At 36.4% G+C, this 17,671-nt stretch overlaps 2 protein-coding genes and 1 pseudogene across 6 annotated transcripts; all 3 read right to left on the bottom strand.

Moving 5' to 3' along the window:
- Positions 1-1,085: 1,085 nt before the first annotated feature.
- On the bottom strand, positions 1,086-4,643 carry LOC115704477 (probable amidase At4g34880). 3 transcript variants are annotated; one of them, XM_061107677.1, is made up of 7 exons: positions 4,156-4,643; positions 3,336-3,752; positions 2,605-3,201; positions 2,281-2,495; positions 1,947-2,189; positions 1,654-1,852; positions 1,086-1,574 (listed from the first exon to the last, which is right to left on the bottom strand). In XM_061107677.1, exons 3-7 carry the CDS (start codon positions 3,142-3,144, stop codon positions 1,173-1,175), a joined length of 1,599 nt encoding a protein of 532 aa, XP_060963660.1. In that variant the 5' UTR covers positions 3,145-3,201; positions 3,336-3,752; positions 4,156-4,643; the 3' UTR covers positions 1,086-1,172. The 3 variants fall into 3 exon arrangements, with proteins under 3 accessions (XP_060963660.1, XP_060963662.1, XP_060963661.1); XM_061107679.1 differs by having other exon boundaries at positions 3,336-3,740; XM_061107678.1 differs by lacking the exons at positions 3,336-3,752; positions 4,156-4,643 and having other exon boundaries at positions 2,605-3,254.
- A 6,658-nt stretch (positions 4,644-11,301) lies between these two features.
- On the bottom strand, positions 11,302-13,675 carry LOC115717455 (probable amidase At4g34880; annotated as a pseudogene).
- A 240-nt stretch (positions 13,676-13,915) lies between these two features.
- LOC133028928 (probable amidase At4g34880) lies at positions 13,916-16,386 on the bottom strand. 3 transcript variants are annotated; one of them, XM_061107874.1, is made up of 5 exons: positions 15,782-16,386; positions 15,139-15,353; positions 14,804-15,046; positions 14,613-14,718; positions 13,916-14,451 (listed from the first exon to the last, which is right to left on the bottom strand). In XM_061107874.1, the coding sequence occupies exons 1-5, from the start codon at positions 16,328-16,330 to the stop codon at positions 14,080-14,082; spliced, it is 1,485 nt and encodes a 494-aa protein (XP_060963857.1). In that variant the 5' UTR covers positions 16,331-16,386; the 3' UTR covers positions 13,916-14,079. The 3 variants fall into 3 exon arrangements, with proteins under 3 accessions (XP_060963857.1, XP_060963856.1, XP_060963858.1); XM_061107873.1 differs by having other exon boundaries at positions 14,520-14,718; positions 15,782-16,385; XM_061107875.1 differs by having other exon boundaries at positions 14,520-14,718; positions 15,652-15,790.
- Between the last annotated feature and the right edge of the window lie 1,285 nt (positions 16,387-17,671).

The following is a 17,671-nucleotide window of genomic DNA, read 5'->3' as shown; positions in this document are numbered from 1 at the left end:
AATAAGCCTAGGGGCAAAATGGTCCAAAACCATAACCCCGCTTAAACCCGATATTCATAATATCTCAAAAGTTTGTCCCGCTAAGAAATAGGTTAAAAACTTATCCACGTGACTCTAACGGCCATCTATCGTATTTTTCGTCGTCGCCGAGCAAAAATCATAAAAATTGCATAATTCATATTTAGCATAAATAATACTCTTAGGGCTCGTTTGGAACACCGTATTAGGTCGTATTGTATTATATTGTATTGTATTATATTGAATTGTATTTTATGTAATATTTTTATGTAAAACTATATGTGGTATCAACTTTTATGGACACTTAAATATATAATATTTTAGTATAAATTAAAATTTAACATAGTATTATATAAAAATATGATATATAATCTAATTTAATACAATACAATACAATATGACCTAATACGACGTTGTGAACGAGCCCTTAGAGTTTAATAAAATTTCTAAAATTGAGAAATTATAACCTAATGCCAATTTCTAAAAATGGGACCCACAACAATATAAAATCATAAATAATTATAAAAATATCAATAATTAATGCTAATTGTCTTTACTAATTTAAAATTTAACACGAGGTCATTACAACACTCTTGAAACCCCATTATCAAGAGACAAAAGTTCCAAAGAAAGATTTCACCGCAAAATTAAAAGATCATACCATTCTAAAATCGATTTTATAGATTCTAGTGCGCTTCTGCTAATAATTTTTTTTTTTCTATTATTTAATTTATTGTGAATTAATTAAGACTAAATAAAGAATTAAATTTTCCAACATTTAACATATCCAAATCGAATGTAAAATTATGCTCGGAGACTGTTAATTAACCGCCTGTTATTTACTAAATAGTGCTAACTGGAAGCTATCTAGCTTGCTTACTTGATGTATGGATTAGTCATTCACTCAGCATAATGACGTATACATCTATTCATTATATGTGTCATATACATTTTTTTTTTTTGATAACCATATGTGTCATATACATAATTGATATGTTAGTGATCAATTTATGCTAGAAGATATGTAAATATAAACAGATCAAACAATTATCGACCATGCAAAACAATAACAAAAAGACAGTCTTTTGAAATATTAAAATTTGAATGAGTAGTTTTTTTTAATAATAAAAAAAAATATAGGGTAACAATCACTACTACCAACTTTTAAAAAGACCTTCATTTTCTACTAATGGTAACGGATTTGATCTGGGAAATGGAGGCCTCCGGATCAATGTCGCCTGTTCAAAAGCATAAGCAGCCTGAATTAGCTTTCTTTCAGTTCCTTTCAACCCTCCAAAACAGAGACCAAAAGGCATGCCTTTGTCATCGTAACCAGCTGGTACCGTAATTCCAGGATAACCACCTAAGGCCAATACAGAAATAGCTCCAGTACCAGGTGTTACCAGAGCATCCAATTCATTTTCTATCATTAGTTTCTCAAACCCATCACGTGAGAGATTTTGCATCAACTCAGCTGCCTTCATTTCCTTGTCACCAATTCCATTTGTCTTTTCTGATTTAATAAAAGTGGCTTGACCGTATTCTTTGATCTTCTCCTGAATTGGGAAAAAGAAACCAAACTCAAACAAGAAGTAATCTTCTTTTCTTAGAATCACTTTGAGATGAGATTCTTACCAAATCAGGGTGTTCTTCATTAAAGGCAATAATGTCAGCAAGCGACCTTACTGGGGAAACAACAAGTTCTTTTAAATAGTCATTAATGGCGAGCTTGAACTCGGCCAACATTGATGTGAGCTCCCCACTTTTACCAGGATTCATCACTGTTTTTATGTTCTCTATTTCAAGATTGTCCACAATAGTTGCACCCCCTTGTCTAGTTTTTAAAACATTTTGACCAAACAAAATCAACAAATTAACTAGTTTTCTAGGGAAAACTAAGAAGGTTTAGTCATGTTGTGAATTCATACCTTAATATGTTCAAATGACTTTCAAAAGCTTCAGACAGTGAAGGATTTTTTATGGGGTCCACAAATGGCTTCCTAACGACCCCAAGAATCTTTCCATTGAGCCCATCTAGTTTGAGAAACTGTTTATAACCACCTAAAGGAATGAATTTAGTAGCTTCTTTTGTTGCTTCATGATCTCTTTGATCATAACCCACTATAGCATCAAGTACATAAACTGCATCAGAAACTGTCCTGCTTAGTGTCCTGACCATTTAAAACCACACTGAAAGTGAAGGGTCTCTTAATATTGACATTAGAAGTTTTGTAATGCCAAATAGAATAGAATTGTGTTTACCCAACGGTGTCATGGGGAGGCAAAACAGGAATGACCCCAGCACGGCTGGTGAGTCCAACAGTAGGTTTGAACCCTACCACGGAGTTGTGGTCAGCTGGGCAGAGAATTGATCCATGGGTCTCGCTCCCAATTGACACACTAACCATGTTTGAAGCTACTGAAATTGCTGATCCACTACTTGAGCCACATGGGTCCCCAGATGCTACATAAGGATTCTGCGTTGATTTGAAGTGATATTTATAATAAGAAAATGATTAGTTAGTTTTCCATATTTTGAATGAAGAGATTAACAAATAAAGGAGGGAGTGGGACACTGGGACTGACCACGCCTTGTCCAGCTCGTGCACACCAGCCATTGGGCACGTGACCGAGAGCACGGAAAGAGTACCACTCTGACAGACTAGCTTTCCCTAATATGATAGCTCCGGCAGCTCTCAGCCTCTCAACCACTCCGGCGTCGCGACCCACCACCGATCCAAGCAGCGCATACGACCCAGCCGTAGTGTTCAGCTTATCTTTAGTGGCTATAGTGTCCTTGAGCAGTACTGGTATGCCATTCAGCAAACCCAAAGACGAATGGTCCAGATCGTTTTCTCTTCGGCGATCAGCTTCATCCGCTAGATCTAGAGCCTCCGGGTTGACCTCTACGACACTGCGAAGAATGATGTTTAGGGTTTCGATTTGGCTCAAATAGAATTCCACTAGCTTTCTCGATGTGAGCCTATTCTCGGCGAAGGCTTTTTGGATATCTTCGATTGTTGCTTCGTGGAATGTGAAATCCTGGCCGTTAGTGTGACTGATGATAACGATTAGACAAGTGATGAACGGGAGACAGAGAGGAGAAGCTGGTTTCTTTACCGCCATTGTAACGTTGTTGTGTTCTTTTCAGTCATCAAGTCCTCGTATAGGGTAACAAGGTGCCTGGCATTGCTTACAAAGTTAGCAAGTTTTTTATAATTTTTAGAGTAATTTGGTGCGTAAATACTTAAATTTTATGCGGAGGAACAGATAAATACTTAAGTCTTCCGTCACTAGTGTGGAACTTCCGTAGGTACCTCATTGTTAAGTGCCAGGTAACGATCCACGTGTCACTCGTTCATTAGTCCATGTCATTAATTTTTTTTATTTATTATTTAAATGTTTAAAAATTATAAAAAAAATAATAAAAAAGTAAATATAATTAATTTTTATTTTTTAACATTTATTTCTTTTTCATTGTTTAAATAATAGCCAAATGTTTCTCCTTGAAAGTGGGACGCTGATGAGATATTCTCACTAGAGTCTCAACCGCACCATTGCAGACAGATACAAACATTATTTCTTTCACTTTCATTTCATGCTTGGGGTTGGTAAACCCAGAAAAGAGTTCATCATAGGTATTGATATCGATGGTCTTGATGTCAAGATACACACCAACTGCCGTGGTCACAAATATTTGTATGCAATCACCAACTAAATCTCTGCATTTATCACTAAAAATCACATTCATCCATTCAGGAATAGGATTAGTTTCTAAACTTAATTTTTTTTTTCTTTGAATTAAAAAATAAACTCAAATTTGAGAAATTGAAACCAGTTAAACAAACTAAATTCAGATTTTTAACAAACCCGAATTCTTCAACAAAATATTCATAAACTATACAAAATTTGTTTAACACATTCACAGCAAACCCAGAATTTGACAAGAACAAAATTTAATATTAGGATCCCAAATCAAAACTAAATATTACAAACAAAATACAAATTAAACAATCAGATCTAAGCAAAACTTTGATTTTGAAACCCTTAAATGAGGTAGAGTAACTCTATGCTCAAGCCAAAACTACAAATCTATAAACATAAATAAAACTCAAACCCAAAAATAAAAGCACAAACCACATTGTATTTTCATGGTCAAGCCTCTGATTCACAAGTTGTCGAGAAGAGAGGAAAAGGAGGATGCACTGTGGTGAAATAGAGCTGCTCCGATGGTGAGGAGGAAGAAGGCGTTGGTGAGGAGTGTTCGCAGGCCGACGCCGATGAGGGAGAAGAACAATGACCCCATACATGGTTCCTGAGCAGATCTGGGTGTGCGACTTGATGGGGTCCAGAAATCCAGACGAAAAAGAAGAAGAACACGGGTATCGACATAGAAGAAGAAGAACACGGGGTCCAGAAATCCAAACGAAGAAGAAGAAGAACACGGGTGTGCGAAGAAGAAGAACCAGGCGAGAGGGAGAAGGCAGGGGGTTTCGATTTCAAGGCTTTGGGGCTAGAAGCAAGAAGACGAAGATGAAGAAGGAGGAGGAGGCGATAGGTTGAAGAAGCAAGATGAACAGGTGTGCCAAGAAGAAGACGAAAAGATAGAGAGAGAGAGTAAAAGGAAAAAAAAATATTTTTTATAATTTAAAATTAATTTTTAAAATATTAAATGATTATTTAAAATAAAAAATAAAAATAAATCTACCTGGACCAATCACAACGTGCCATGTAGGTACTGACCTGACACTTAACGGCGAGGTACCTACGGAAGTTCCACACTAGTGACGGAAGGTATTTTTACCACCAAAAATATGTCTTAGGTATTTATCTGTTACTCAGCATAAAACTTAGGTATTTATGCCGCAAATTACTCTAATTTTTATTAAAGTAAAATAAGATATTAAATGAAATTATATTTTTGTATGATAAATTGCGGCAAAAATTTTAAAACTTTCAATTTGCTAGTAATTAGTCTTCAAAATTTATTTTTTAGCGGTAAAATTTTTAAAATTTATATGAGTTTTTTCAGTTAAATTCTCCTAATTATTATTTTACTTGCATTTAATTTTCCAAACTTAAATTTTAGTAGTAAAACCCTCCAAACTACTAAATTGTTAGCAAATTTAAGGTGTTGTCTATTTACCATCGTTAACTACTAACATAGACCGTTGATATGTACAATCTTATACATATAGCACATTTATATTGATCCATTAAAATTATAATAAATCATTTAAAAATTAAAAAATTATCTAAAAATTCATTGAAATATAAAATAAAAATAAAAATAGTTATTTAACATAAAAAAGTTCAAAAAATTAATAAAATAATTAAAAATTATAAAATTTAAAAAGAAAAAAAATGATTCTTTCTCTCTAGTACTGGTTTATTTTTTTTCACCTTCTTCATCTTCTTGAATCCCACCATCACTACTATTGAAACTACTACTACTAACCACCACCACAAGTTAATATTCAAACCACTAAAAATAAAAATTTCTTCACTCACCACCGTAGCTTCTTCGATCTTCTTCTTCCTACTTGTTGGGTTTTATGCCCTAAATAAAACTCTGTTTCAATGTAATCCAGATTATTCTATATCAATAAAGTAACAGAAGTAATTTTTCATTCACTTGTGTATGTTTTGGTTCACTTAATCAATTGCTTGTCTATTTGATTTATAAATTCATCCAAACCCCTTTCACATACTTGAACATGTTTATTGTGTTGTCAACACAGTGGAAAATAAACATGACTATGTGAATAAAGTATTCCTAGATTTATCAGAACACTGGGTTTCACTGATATGACAATCTACAACAGAGTTTACTTACATTTGGAGAAATGTTATGTTCTTTCCAGAACATAGGTTAAAGTAAAGCTCAGGTTGGATGCATGGAGTATGCATTGGAATGGACCGATATTGAACTTTGAATTAGATTTTGAAACTTACCGTAAACATCTATTCAATTCAATATCAGAAGTTGATCCTAGATCACATGATCTAAATCCTGAAATGGTTAGGCTTAATTTCAAGAGTGTTATTCGTGTTCTTTGATTTGTTAGTTAAGCCTAAAACTTTAGTCTGGGCAATACATACATTTTGGGAACACGGTAGTGCGATTGAGTGGGAGCGCTAACATAAATATGGAATCTATAGCTTCTATCTGGCGAATAGTAAGCAAAGGGTGATTTCCTTCGAGATTAACCAAACGAGATAAATGATTGAGTACTCATTTCACTTAGTTGAAATATCATTTATACAGGGCTAAGTAAGGATAAAATACACTGTAGGGTGTTACGGTAATTTAAGTCCCTTTACAGTGTAGATCATTCATATAGAGGATCATTGATCACATTAGGATTATAACAATGGATAACTAATAATGTGTCTATATGGTGGAACATATAGAGCATTCTATATACTGAGAGTGCAATTAATAAGTCAGTGAATTTAAGTGGTAAATTCTAGATCTGCTTATTGGAAGCTCGGATATATAGACCCATGGTCCCCTCCCTAGTTGAGATGATATTACTTGTAGGACTCATTTAATTGATTTTAATTAATCGATTAAAAATTCTCAAGATAGACTTGTCAGTTTGAGAATTTAGCACTTATTAAGGGCAAAACAGTAAATAGAGATTTTGAAGGGCATATTTATTAATAAGAAAACTTTAATTAGTTTCATTATTAATAAAATAAATGATAATATATTATTTGATAATTATTTTTAATTATTAAATAATTAGATTTATCATTAATATGGTTGAACAATGGAATTGGCAATTTTTCACAAAAAGGGAAACTATCAAGTGTAGGAAAAGGAAAGTTGGAAAAGAGGCAAGCCTTGTTTCCACATTGCCTAGGCCGGCCCCTTTACCTTCCTTTTCCCTTTGATTTTCTCAGTTCAAAATGTCAATCATAGCCCTTGGTGGTCTTCTATAAATAGAAGGCAAAGGCTTCAGAGTTTAACACAACTGTACAAGCTTTTCACAGCATTATTCTGAAAGAATTTTCTCTCAGAAAATTCTCTCTGAGCCGCCACCCTCTCTCTCTCTCTATACCTTCACTGTTTCGAAATGTATGAGTGCTAAAGTAGTGCCCACACACATCAAGTAATACCTCAATCATAGTGAGGAAGGCTGTGTAGATTTCAGAAACAACAAAGAAGGACTTTCGGGCTCAGATCTTGATTATACTCTGCTACAGAAAGGAATCAAGGGTTAGAGATCTAAGTGGGAGGAGACATATATATTCCGCTGCAATCACTGTAAGATTTCTGATACTCTTATGTGTTTAATTTCATATCGTTTTAGAAGTTCATATTTAGGTTGTTAAATCAACATACTTGTGAGTAGATCTAAGTTCCTGGTAAAATAACTTCCAACACTACTTTCTAGAAATTTATACCTAAATATACAATATATATACATATAAATTTCAAAATTAAAAGCTAAAATTCAACCTCCATCCAATTGGGTAAAGCTCCATCCTCGCTGCCGGCCACAAACAATTGGAGCTCCATCCTTGTCGTCAGCTAGAAACCAGGTGTTGCCCTTCGCAAATGTCGACTTCAAGTTCGTGTATAGTGGAGAACTACTACGACAAAAAAAAAAAAGACAACTATGGCAGGAAGAGCACGCCAGAGGAGCTTTGGGGTTCTACGCGGGTTCTTCTTCCCTAGCCCACATCTTCGAGATCTCACCTAGATCTGTGAGATCTCGCCCAGATCTGTGAGTTCTCCATGATCAAATCTGCTGCTTTTGAGATCCCCGTGAAGCTTCGTGTGGTGCATCAAAAAGTTCATCTACCGAACTCGGTAACTACTCACTATTATTTGTTTGTGGTGGTGATGGTTTTGACTATGGGGTGGGGGTGGTGGTGGTGTTAGGTGGAAGAAGAGGAAGAACATAAGAAAAAAAAACTGAGATTATGGTTCAACGAAGAAAGAAAAAAAAAATGAAAAATAAATGTTTTTAATTTTTTAATAATCTTAAAACCCTCCAAGCTTTTTTTTATTTTAAAATAATTCATTTTCATTTTTAAATAATTATATTATGTGGATTAATATGAATGTGTCATGTGTATAAGATTGTACACATCAACTATCCAGGCTGGCAGTTAATGGTGGTAAATAAATAGCACCTTAAATTTGCTAACAGTTCAGTATTTCGAAGGATTTTACCACCAAAATTTGAGCATGTAGGGTTCAATGTAAGTGAAATGATAGTTGAGAGGGTTTAGCTGCAAAAAAACTCAATCTATACTCTCTTATTATTTTACAACTTCCATCTATTTTTAGGTGTTAAGTGTTATGTTGGAGGGTCTATGTGTACACAGTGTTTTGTCTACGTGGACAAAATGTACACATGACATAATTAAATTGGCCAATATAAATAAATACTTTAAAATAAAAAAAAAATTTAAAAATTAATTTAAAAAATAAAAAAAAGAATCATTTAAAAAAAAAAAAATTCCTTTTCCTTGTTTCTTTCTTTTTTTTTTCTCAGTACTTTCATTTTTGTCTTTCCTTTTTTCCTTATTCAACTACCTCTCTCCATCTCCCTCTCTCTCTTTCTAATATTCAAATTGCACTATCGCCTAGACTAGACGAGACCACTGTCGCTCTCCTCGGCCTAGATTACCGTCGATCTCCCTCGCCTCAAACCACCTCCTCTCACTCCTCGTTCTCCCTCTCATTCACCCTCACCATTTTTGGTCCCCTCTCTCAAGCGATCCTCCTAACTTGGCTGTGACAAGACACATCTTGTCACATCCAGTTCAACTAAAGGTTGTGGATGGCCTCGCTAAGTCCCAAATCCCCATGTTCCTGCTGCATCCTTCTTTTGTATCTCCAAATCTCATCGCACTCTGCTTTTCTCTCTCTCTCTCTCTCTCTCTCTCTCTCTCTCTCTCTCTCTCTCTCTCTCTCTCTCTCTCTCTCTCTCTCTCTCTCTCTCTCTCTCTCTCTCTCTCTCATGCGCCTTTAAGGCAATCTCACTATCTCATTAGAGATCTGCCTACTAATTCATATTTTGTATCTTATAGATAGTTATATCAGATCCCACCTATAATGATCTGAATAGTATTATCTCTAGGTATCAATACAACGAAATGGGGAGTAGGTTATTACCCGCTATCACAAAGGGGTCGAACCTCTATAAAAAATCTATGTGTTTATTAATTTTCATTCATGTTTGTGTAACACGTGGCAAGCACCAGATATATATGACATCCCTGTTAGTTGATCACTTTTTGAGGTCAACAGTTTGGTGCTTTCATTGAGAGCAAGAATATCGTATCTGATCAAATGTCATGGTTAACACAAGAAGAACTCATGTCACACCATTTGCATCTTTGGGTCTCCTTCAAGACCCATAGATTGCAGATCCAGATACTCAGGTTCCAATCACAACTGGAATCCCCATGAACACTGCAGATGTAGTGAGTCATGTCACTACAACAGGCGCCACAAGTCTAGCCTCTCTCTTGGTGGAGCTATAGTGACCTGCCAGGTCCTACAGGCCTTAGCCTGCAGATCCTGTAGGCCTTGACCTGACAGATGCTGTAGACCATGGGTGGCCAGAGCTCCCCTGTAAGTCTATGGGCGGCCAGGATTACTTGGCAGGACTTTATAGTGGCCAGACTGATACAGGTATCCCGGTGGATCCAAGTGGCAGGCTCCTGCCTCTAAGGGAGGACCCTCCACAGGCGTCTCCAACTGAAGGAAGAATCCTTGGTAGAAGATCTCAAGTTAGCCAAACTTAGAGAGGTCGTCTACCAAGCCATCCTAATTGAAGAACCACGCGCTGCTGACTGCAATGTATTCGTTCAGTAGATATGTGAATTCCTTAGAGAACCACACATTGTTGATTGTGATGTGCTCGCTCAGCACAAATGCACACACCAAGAAACCCAAGAACGTAAGAACTCTGATCACTTGATTTAATGGTGGATCTAGGACCCTGAACCTTCTCTCTCACTCCACTAGTCTCTCTCTCTCTCTGCTCTCTCTTCCTGTCGATGATGGCAAGCAAGGCAAAAATCCTTCTTGTCGACGATAGCTCAGGTGGAGACCAAGTGGTTTGGGCTTTCAGATCTTTTTTTTTTTTTTGGTATTTTGGTTTATTTTTTGCAATTTTAAATGCAGAATCGAATGTAGATTTTTATTTCTGTTTAGGGGTTTCGATTTGTGAAGAATATTTTAGATCTAGTATTTTCTTTTTTTTTTTTAAGTTTTTGTTTGATTTAGGATAGTGGTGGTGGTGGTGGTGGGAAAAGTGGGATAGTGGTGGTGGTAGTGGTTTAATGGTAGACACAAAAAGAGAAAGAAGAAGGAAAAGAACGAAGAAGAAAAAGAAAAAAAAAAAATTTGAAAGGAAACAAAATAATAATAATAATTATTATTATTATTTTAATTTTTTTTTATAATTTTGAAATTTGGATTTTTTTTTATTTTAATTTTTAATTATAAAATTAGGTGGACCAATAAAATTTCACTACGTGTACACTTGTGTACACCGTAACAGTCTACTTTGGCACTTAACATACCAAAGTGGACGAAAGGAGTAGAGAGCAAAATGGTTGTAGAGGTTGGGGAGTATAGCCATAATTTTCCCAACATGGGGTTAGATCATACCAAACTTAAAAATCTAGAGAGTTTAGTTGCAAATTACCCTTTTCAAAAACCTGTTTTAAAAAATTTGACCAAACAAACCTCTATTAGTTTTTAAAAGTTGTATTCTGTTTTTGTAAATAATTAGAAAAAAATTTTAAGTTTTAAAGCCAAACAACCCCTAAACTTTCTTCTTCAATAAAAATGAAAAAGAAGCCCTAAACTTTCTATATAAGCATAAAATAAGAAAAAAAATTGCATAAGCAAACTTTGATTGAGATAATAAAGCTTTAAACTTCTCTGGGTGCTTTTGGCACCCCCTAAAAAAAAGCTTTAAACTTCCTCTTCATTTTCCAAATGCTATATGTTTATTTTTAGCTAGTAAAGTTCCATACATAACGAGTAACAAGCTATCTACCTTATTTTCGCATGTTATGGTTTGTTGTCTATCAAAAATCAGATTTGGAAAAAAAAAAAAAAAATCATTGTCGTTGTGGTTTTAATTTTTTTTTTTTTAAAAAAAAGGTTATAGGAAAGTATAAGAAAGAGTCTAGTTTTAAACTTTCTACATGATTTTCTAACTTTTGATAAGATAAAATACTATGTAGATAAAATACTATGTGTGATATGCAAGTACTAAACATCACAATTCACTAACAAGCTCTTCACTTCATTTGCACATGTGCTGTTTGCAAGATATGAGAAGGCCTTCTTGCTCTAGTGGCTTGTTCAAAACCATAAGAAATCTCAATCAACTTAGGCTCGGTACCCTCTAATCCCCTAAATATAACCCGAATGGCATTTCATTGCTTGATTCGAACCCAGCCGGAACAGAAATTGCAGGGTAACCTCCGATTGCCAGTACTGTAGAAGCAGCCCAGCCTAATGTCACCATGGCATCCAACTCACTCTCCTTCATCAGTTTCTCAAATCCATCTTCTCCTAAGGCGCTTGTCATATCTGCCATAACAAACTGCTCCTGCCCATATTTCTTAGTCATTTCCTAATATGATCATCAAGAAGTGAAAACCATGTCAAACAATTGGAAATGAAACAGAAAAAAGACAGCTTTTGAGATGTTACATAAGATAAATTACCAAATCAGGGTTGTCTGAATTAAAAGCAATAATGTCTGCAAGAGATCTCACAGGAGAATCTATTAGCTCCTCAAGGTATTTTTTATCTCTAGCTTGAACTCAGTTACTAGTGCAAACGCTTCGCCACTTTTGAAAGGATCCAGAATGATATCCTTATTCGCTACTTCTAAATGATCAATTATGGTTGCACCTCCATACCTTGAAATTCCATATCAGATAGCTCATGGTAAGATAGAGATGAAGTTTATTAGCTTAAACATAATTAGTTCTTTCTTCCCCATACCTTAAAGTGCTAAGGTGAGTCTCAAAGGTTGAAATAGCAAATATTCCATTATAAAAGGCTAAAAATGCATTCCTTACAACTCCCAATCTCTTTCCTTTTAGCCCATCATTTTTTAAGAACTGTTTGTAACCACCTTTGGGAATGAACTTAGCTGCAGCTTCTATTGCATTATGGTCTCTCGAATCATAGCCCACAATTGCATCAAAGACATAGACCGCATCAGATACCGTCCTGCCCATTGGCCTACAATATCCCGGGGACAGACTATTATATGCCAATGCAAAGTGCTTGAAACAGAATTGGCATGAAAATGAAAAAAGGCCAATAGCAGCATGGACTGAAGTTTGTTACCCAATTGAGTCCTGACGTGGGGAGATTGGGACAACACCGACGCGACTAGTGAGGCCAACGGTGGGTTTGATTTCGACGACTGAGTTATGATCAGCAAGGTAGATTAGGGAACCATATGTCTAGGTTCCAAGGGACACTGCTACCATGTTTGATGCAACGGATATGGCAGGTCCACTGCTTGATCCACATGGGTCTCCCGACTCATTGTATGGAATCTGTTTACGATTTCTAAAATAATTAATTAGGCCATAATTTATTGCAAGTTTTCTTAGGATGAACTTGATTATACTTATATGCATTCATGTAAAAAGTTTTTTGACAAATTGCTTGAGCGCAGCTGCATCCAAATGAAAAGTTACGTTTTCAGTAAATGATTGTGATCTTTTATGGGGTGTTTCAAAATAATTTCGTGAAGAAACTTATTTTTTTTAATAATAATAGTAATAATAACAATAATTTTTTTTTTTTAAAAAAAAAGAACAAATAATACCTATTTGAAAACACATGCAGAATATGTTAAGAAAAATATAGCAAGTTTTTTTACAGAGATCAACTTGGACTATTCCCGAAAATGTTTTGTGATTCCCTACTTCGTTTCTTTGTTCCCAATGATTGATCTGCTAGAGGGGGACAGGCCATGGTTCGCTCACTTTTACCTTTTTATTTTCTTTCCTTATTAGTTCAAAATACGTTAACAATTTGTTAACGTATTTTGAACTAATAAGGAAAGAAAATAGAAAGGTGAAAGTGAGCGAACCATGACCTGTCCCCCTCTGGCAGACCAATCATTGGGAATCAAGGAAGAGCGAGTACGGTACCATTCCGTGAGAGTAGCCTTACCCAAAATAACAGCTGCGGCGCCTCTCAACCTCTCCAGGACAGTGGCATCCCTTGCACCTTCGAACCCAATAGCACATAAGACCCCGTCGTTGTGTCCAGCACGTCCTTAGTCGCTATATTGTCCTTGAGCAGCACCGGTACTCCATGGAGCTCACCCAGCGACGACCTCCCGTCGCGCCACCTAGCTTCCTTCCTCGCCTCGTCAGCCTTGTCCGCCTGACACCGCGCATCCGGGTTGACTTCAAGTACGTCGTGGAGCTGGGGATCGAGCCTTGAGATCCGGTCAATGTAATAGTCAACTAGCTGCTGGGAAGTCAGTCTTCCGTCGGCAAAGGCGCGTTGGATATCAGCAATGGTGGCCTCTTTGATCGAGAAATTTGAGCCATTAAATCTGCTGACGAAGCTTAAGAGTAGTAAGATCAACGGCAAGGAGAGTAGTTTTGTTGAAAGGTTGGTCCGCATTTTCTCTTAACCATATTCCAAAAGCCAAACTTTCTCTAATATATTTGGTAAGTATTGGAAATAGTGACACCAATGCATGTGTTTATCTATTCAAGTGGCCAAGCCACTAAGGCTAGCTTAGTGGTGAGGGAGGGATGGGAAAAAGGGAGAGGTCATGTTCGAACTCAGGACCCTTAAGGTATTAAGCTAATATATGATTGTAAAAATACCATTACGCTACACTCAGAAAAAAAAAATCTATTCAAGTGGCCAATTTTATGTCCTAATTAATTGTGTTTGAAAAAGGTAAGCTTTACATGATTTAATAATTGTGTTAGATCTATACTTGTTTTTCTTTTTATTTTAACATTGCAAAGCATTTGATATTGAACAAATTGACCACTATAAAGTTATAAACTTCTTCATTGCATTTACATTGGTCCCATTCGCACGATTGGAGGTGGCCTTCGAACCATGGTAGCTTGTTCAAAAGCATAAGCGATTTCAATCAACTTAGGCTCAGTACCTTTCAATCCACCAAAACATATCCCAAATGGCATTTTACTGCTTAATTCATACCCAGCCGGGACTGAAATTGCAGGATAACCTCCAATAGCCAGTACAGTCGAAGCTCCCCAGCCTAGTGTCACCATAGCATCCAACTCATTCTCCTTCATCAATTTCTCAAATCCATTTTCTGACAGTTTCTTCATGGTGTCCACTGCTTTGAACACATCTTCTCCAATACCATTTGTCATCTCCGCTGCAATTAACTGCTCTTGTCCATATTTCGTCATCAATTCCTGAGATTCAGCAAGAGAAACCTTGTCAAAATAATGAAGCAAAAAAAATGATGCGATGATATGCTTACCAGTTCAGGGTTCTCTAAGTTGAAAGCAATGATATCTGCAAGGGATTTCACTGGAGAGTTTACTAAGTCGTGGAGATATTTATTCAACTCGACCTTGAACTCTGTTGTTAAAGCAATTCCTTCGCCGCTCTGATTAGCGTCATTAATGATATCAATATTTTCTATCTCCAAATGATCAATTACGGTTGCACCTCCTTGCCTTGAGTTTCCAGATCAGAGTCAGATCATTAAGAATTTCGAGTACTAATAAGTGAAAAAGTTTTCATGTTTGTTTTAGTTCACACCTTAATGTCTTAAGGTGACACTCGAAGGTTGAAATAGCAGAAGACCCATTATAAATGTCCAAAAATGGATTCCTTACAACTCCAAGTCTCTTTCCTTTGAGCCCTTTTTCCTTTAGAAATTGTTTGTAACCACCTAGAGGAATGAATTTTGCTGCAGCATTTGTTGCTTCATGATCTCTTGGATCATATCCCACAATTGCATCAAGCACATAAACCGCATCTGACACTGTCCTGCATATGGGCCTAAATATACAGTACAAACTTGGACCATTCATTAACTTTTGCATGGCCAAGTATTTTAACAGGTTCTTCTCAATATATACAAGTAAAGTTACCCGATTGTGTCCTGACGTGGGGACACAGGGACAACGCCGGCCCGGCTGGTGAGACCAACGGTGGGTTTGATACCGACGACGGAATTGTGATCAGCTGGGCAGATTATGGAAGCATCAGTCTCGGTTCCCAGTGACACTGCCACCATGCTTGCTGCAACTGATATAGCTGATCCACTGCTTGATCCACACGGATCCCCTAACTCAACGTAAGGGTTCTGCATATATATTGTACACACAAACTTCCCACTTCATTATTTTAGACTTAAGATCTATTAGTTGAAAGAAAAGATTTATGTGTTTTATTCAGAAGAATTAAATGGCCGATGGTAATGAAGTTAACAAAATAGATTTCCTAACTGAAAACAACTAAATGAAGTGAATCAAATTCTCTATGAAACTCACAATCCAAAGATTGAACTCTCACTAGGTTTTGAAGAGCCCTAGACTAGAGTATCAGTCTATCATAATATCATTAATTCAATAAATGGGAAAACTAGTATTAGAAAGTCATACCCCCAACCAAAAACTCATTATCGACTCCAAAGTTTTAAACCTGCTTAAAATTGTTTATCCAAATTGAACCTTTTAGCATGTGTTACGTGTTGTGTTACAAAATATCAAATAGACAAAGTGACAAACCAACCACGCCTTGCCCACCCCTCCCACACCAACCGTACGGAATCAACCAAGAACGAGCCCCATACCACTCACTGAGACTAGCCTTCCCCATAATCACAGCCCCAGCCCTTCTCAACCTTTCCACGACGGTGGCGTCCCTCTGCGACACCGACCCAAGTAGCGTGTAAGACCCCATCGTCGTGTTCAGCGCGTCCTTAGTCGCTATGCTGTCCTTGAGCAGCACCGGAACGCCGTGTAGCTCTCCCAGCAACGATTTTCCGTCGCGCCACGTGGTGCTCTCCCTCTCCCAGTCCGCCTCGTCGGCTAGAGACCGCGCGTCTGGGTTGATTTCCAGCACGCTACGAAGCAGGGGATTGAGCCTCTCAATCTGGTCGAGGTAAAAGTCAACTAACTGCCTCGACGTCAGCCTCCCGTCGGCGAAGGCGAGTTGAATATCAGCAATTGTGGCTTCGACGATGGGGAATTGTGAGTCATTTGCTCCGTTGATGAAGCTTGAGAGCAGTAAGATCAACGATAGAAATGAGAGTAAAGGCTTAGTAAGGCTGACCTTCATTTTGTTCTCTAGAGCTATCGGCTAGGCTGACCTTGATTGTAATATTATCGTATGACAATAATAACAAATAAACAAATTACTTAATTAATAATAATAATGATGACGATGATGATGATGATGATGATGATGATAATGATAACAAATATAAAAATTAATTAACCTTTAATAATTAATTTTGTCTTCTAGATTTAAGATTAGTAGCTCAATCAAGAAAATATATTATAATTAGCTAAGAGTTTAACCAAAACATAATTATCTGTCCGACACATTGAAAAGCACACGCACTCGCTTTGCTAGAGGGAATTAATTGGGCTCGAGATATAAGACTTCCACTCAATGCTTTCTTCTCTAATATCTTTGAGGTAATGATACTATAGTTAGGATTGTTTTTAATTAGAAATTTGTGGACAAATTCCTTTATATTTGATTTGTTATACATGTTGTTAAAGGATAAGAATATACAGGGGTAATCTAGTTATTAAGGCTCTCCAAGTTTGTTGGAGATTGAGGCAATCCTAAGAGCTACTTCAAGGAAGCGGCATTTTATATAAATGTCGTTCCTTTTTGTTCTACCGAGGCACCATTCAAAGATTGCATTTTCAAGCACTTAGAAGCTCAACGGTATGCTAGTCCAAGGGAAAACACTCTTATTCACAGGTTCGGCTTCCCCGGAGCTTGCTGAATCAATTGGTATACGGGAAGCACTGAGTTGGATAAAGAGTCATGGGTGGCAATATGCCACATTGGAAACCGATTGTCTTACCGTAGTTCAAGCACTTAGAAGCTCAACGGACATGATTTCCCCATTTGGTCAAGTTATTTTTTAGAGTAAAAAGTTGTTATCTGAATTGAAAACTGTTTCTGTTTTATTTGTTAAGCGATCAGCTAATATGGTAGCTCATAACTGTGCAAGAGCTTCTATATTATATCCTGGTTGTACTTTCGATATGGAGTCTGTTCCATTCGACTTGCTACCCTCTTTGGTAGCGGATTTTGATGGTTAATAAAATTGCATTTTACCATTCAAAAAAAAAAAAAAAGATTGCAGTTTCAGATTAATGTTAGGCACTGTAGACACCGTATAAGTTTTTTTAAAAAAAAAATAAAAATTTATATATATTTATATTATTTGATTTATTTATTAAATTAAGAATTTAATTTTGAGAAATTCTACAATACACTTTTTTAAAAGTAATGTATTGTTTCGGCACCTGACAAATTTTTTTAGTCCAATATTTTTATAATCGTGCATATTATAATTATTTAAGGCATCTTGTAAAATTTTGAGAAATTTAAAAAAATTTAACACCCCAAAAATAATGTATCTTTTTTAAAGTGGTG

Source organism: Cannabis sativa, unplaced genomic scaffold (genome assembly GCF_029168945.1).
Source record: "Cannabis sativa cultivar Pink pepper isolate KNU-18-1 unplaced genomic scaffold, ASM2916894v1 Contig3, whole genome shotgun sequence".
Taxonomy (NCBI): Eukaryota; Viridiplantae; Streptophyta; class Magnoliopsida; order Rosales; family Cannabaceae; genus Cannabis; species Cannabis sativa.
This window is presented reverse-complemented; position numbering and strand designations above follow the sequence as displayed.

Excerpts from the sequence above, each read along its gene's own strand:
- LOC115704477 (XM_061107677.1), bottom strand. The coding sequence starts at position 3,144 with ATGGCGGTAAAGAAACCAGCTTCTCCTCTCTGTCTCCCGTTCATCACT. Across the intron at positions 2,496-2,604 it reads CACGAGCTGGACAAGGCGTG|AATCCTTATGTAGCATCTGG; the intron begins GTCAGTCCCAGT and ends AAATCAACGCAG. Across the intron at positions 1,575-1,653 it reads ATGAAGAACACCCTGATTTG|GAGAAGATCAAAGAATACGG; the intron begins GTAAGAATCTCA and ends TTCCCAATTCAG.
- LOC133028928 (XM_061107873.1), bottom strand. The coding sequence starts at position 16,330 with ATGAAGGTCAGCCTTACTAAGCCTTTACTCTCATTTCTATCGTTGATC. Across the intron at positions 15,354-15,781 it reads GGAGGGGTGGGCAAGGCGTG|AACCCTTACGTTGAGTTAGG; the intron begins GTTGGTTTGTCA and ends ATATATATGCAG. Across the intron at positions 14,719-14,803 it reads TGTCACCTTAAGACATTAAG|GCAAGGAGGTGCAACCGTAA; the intron begins GTGTGAACTAAA and ends TGGAAACTCAAG.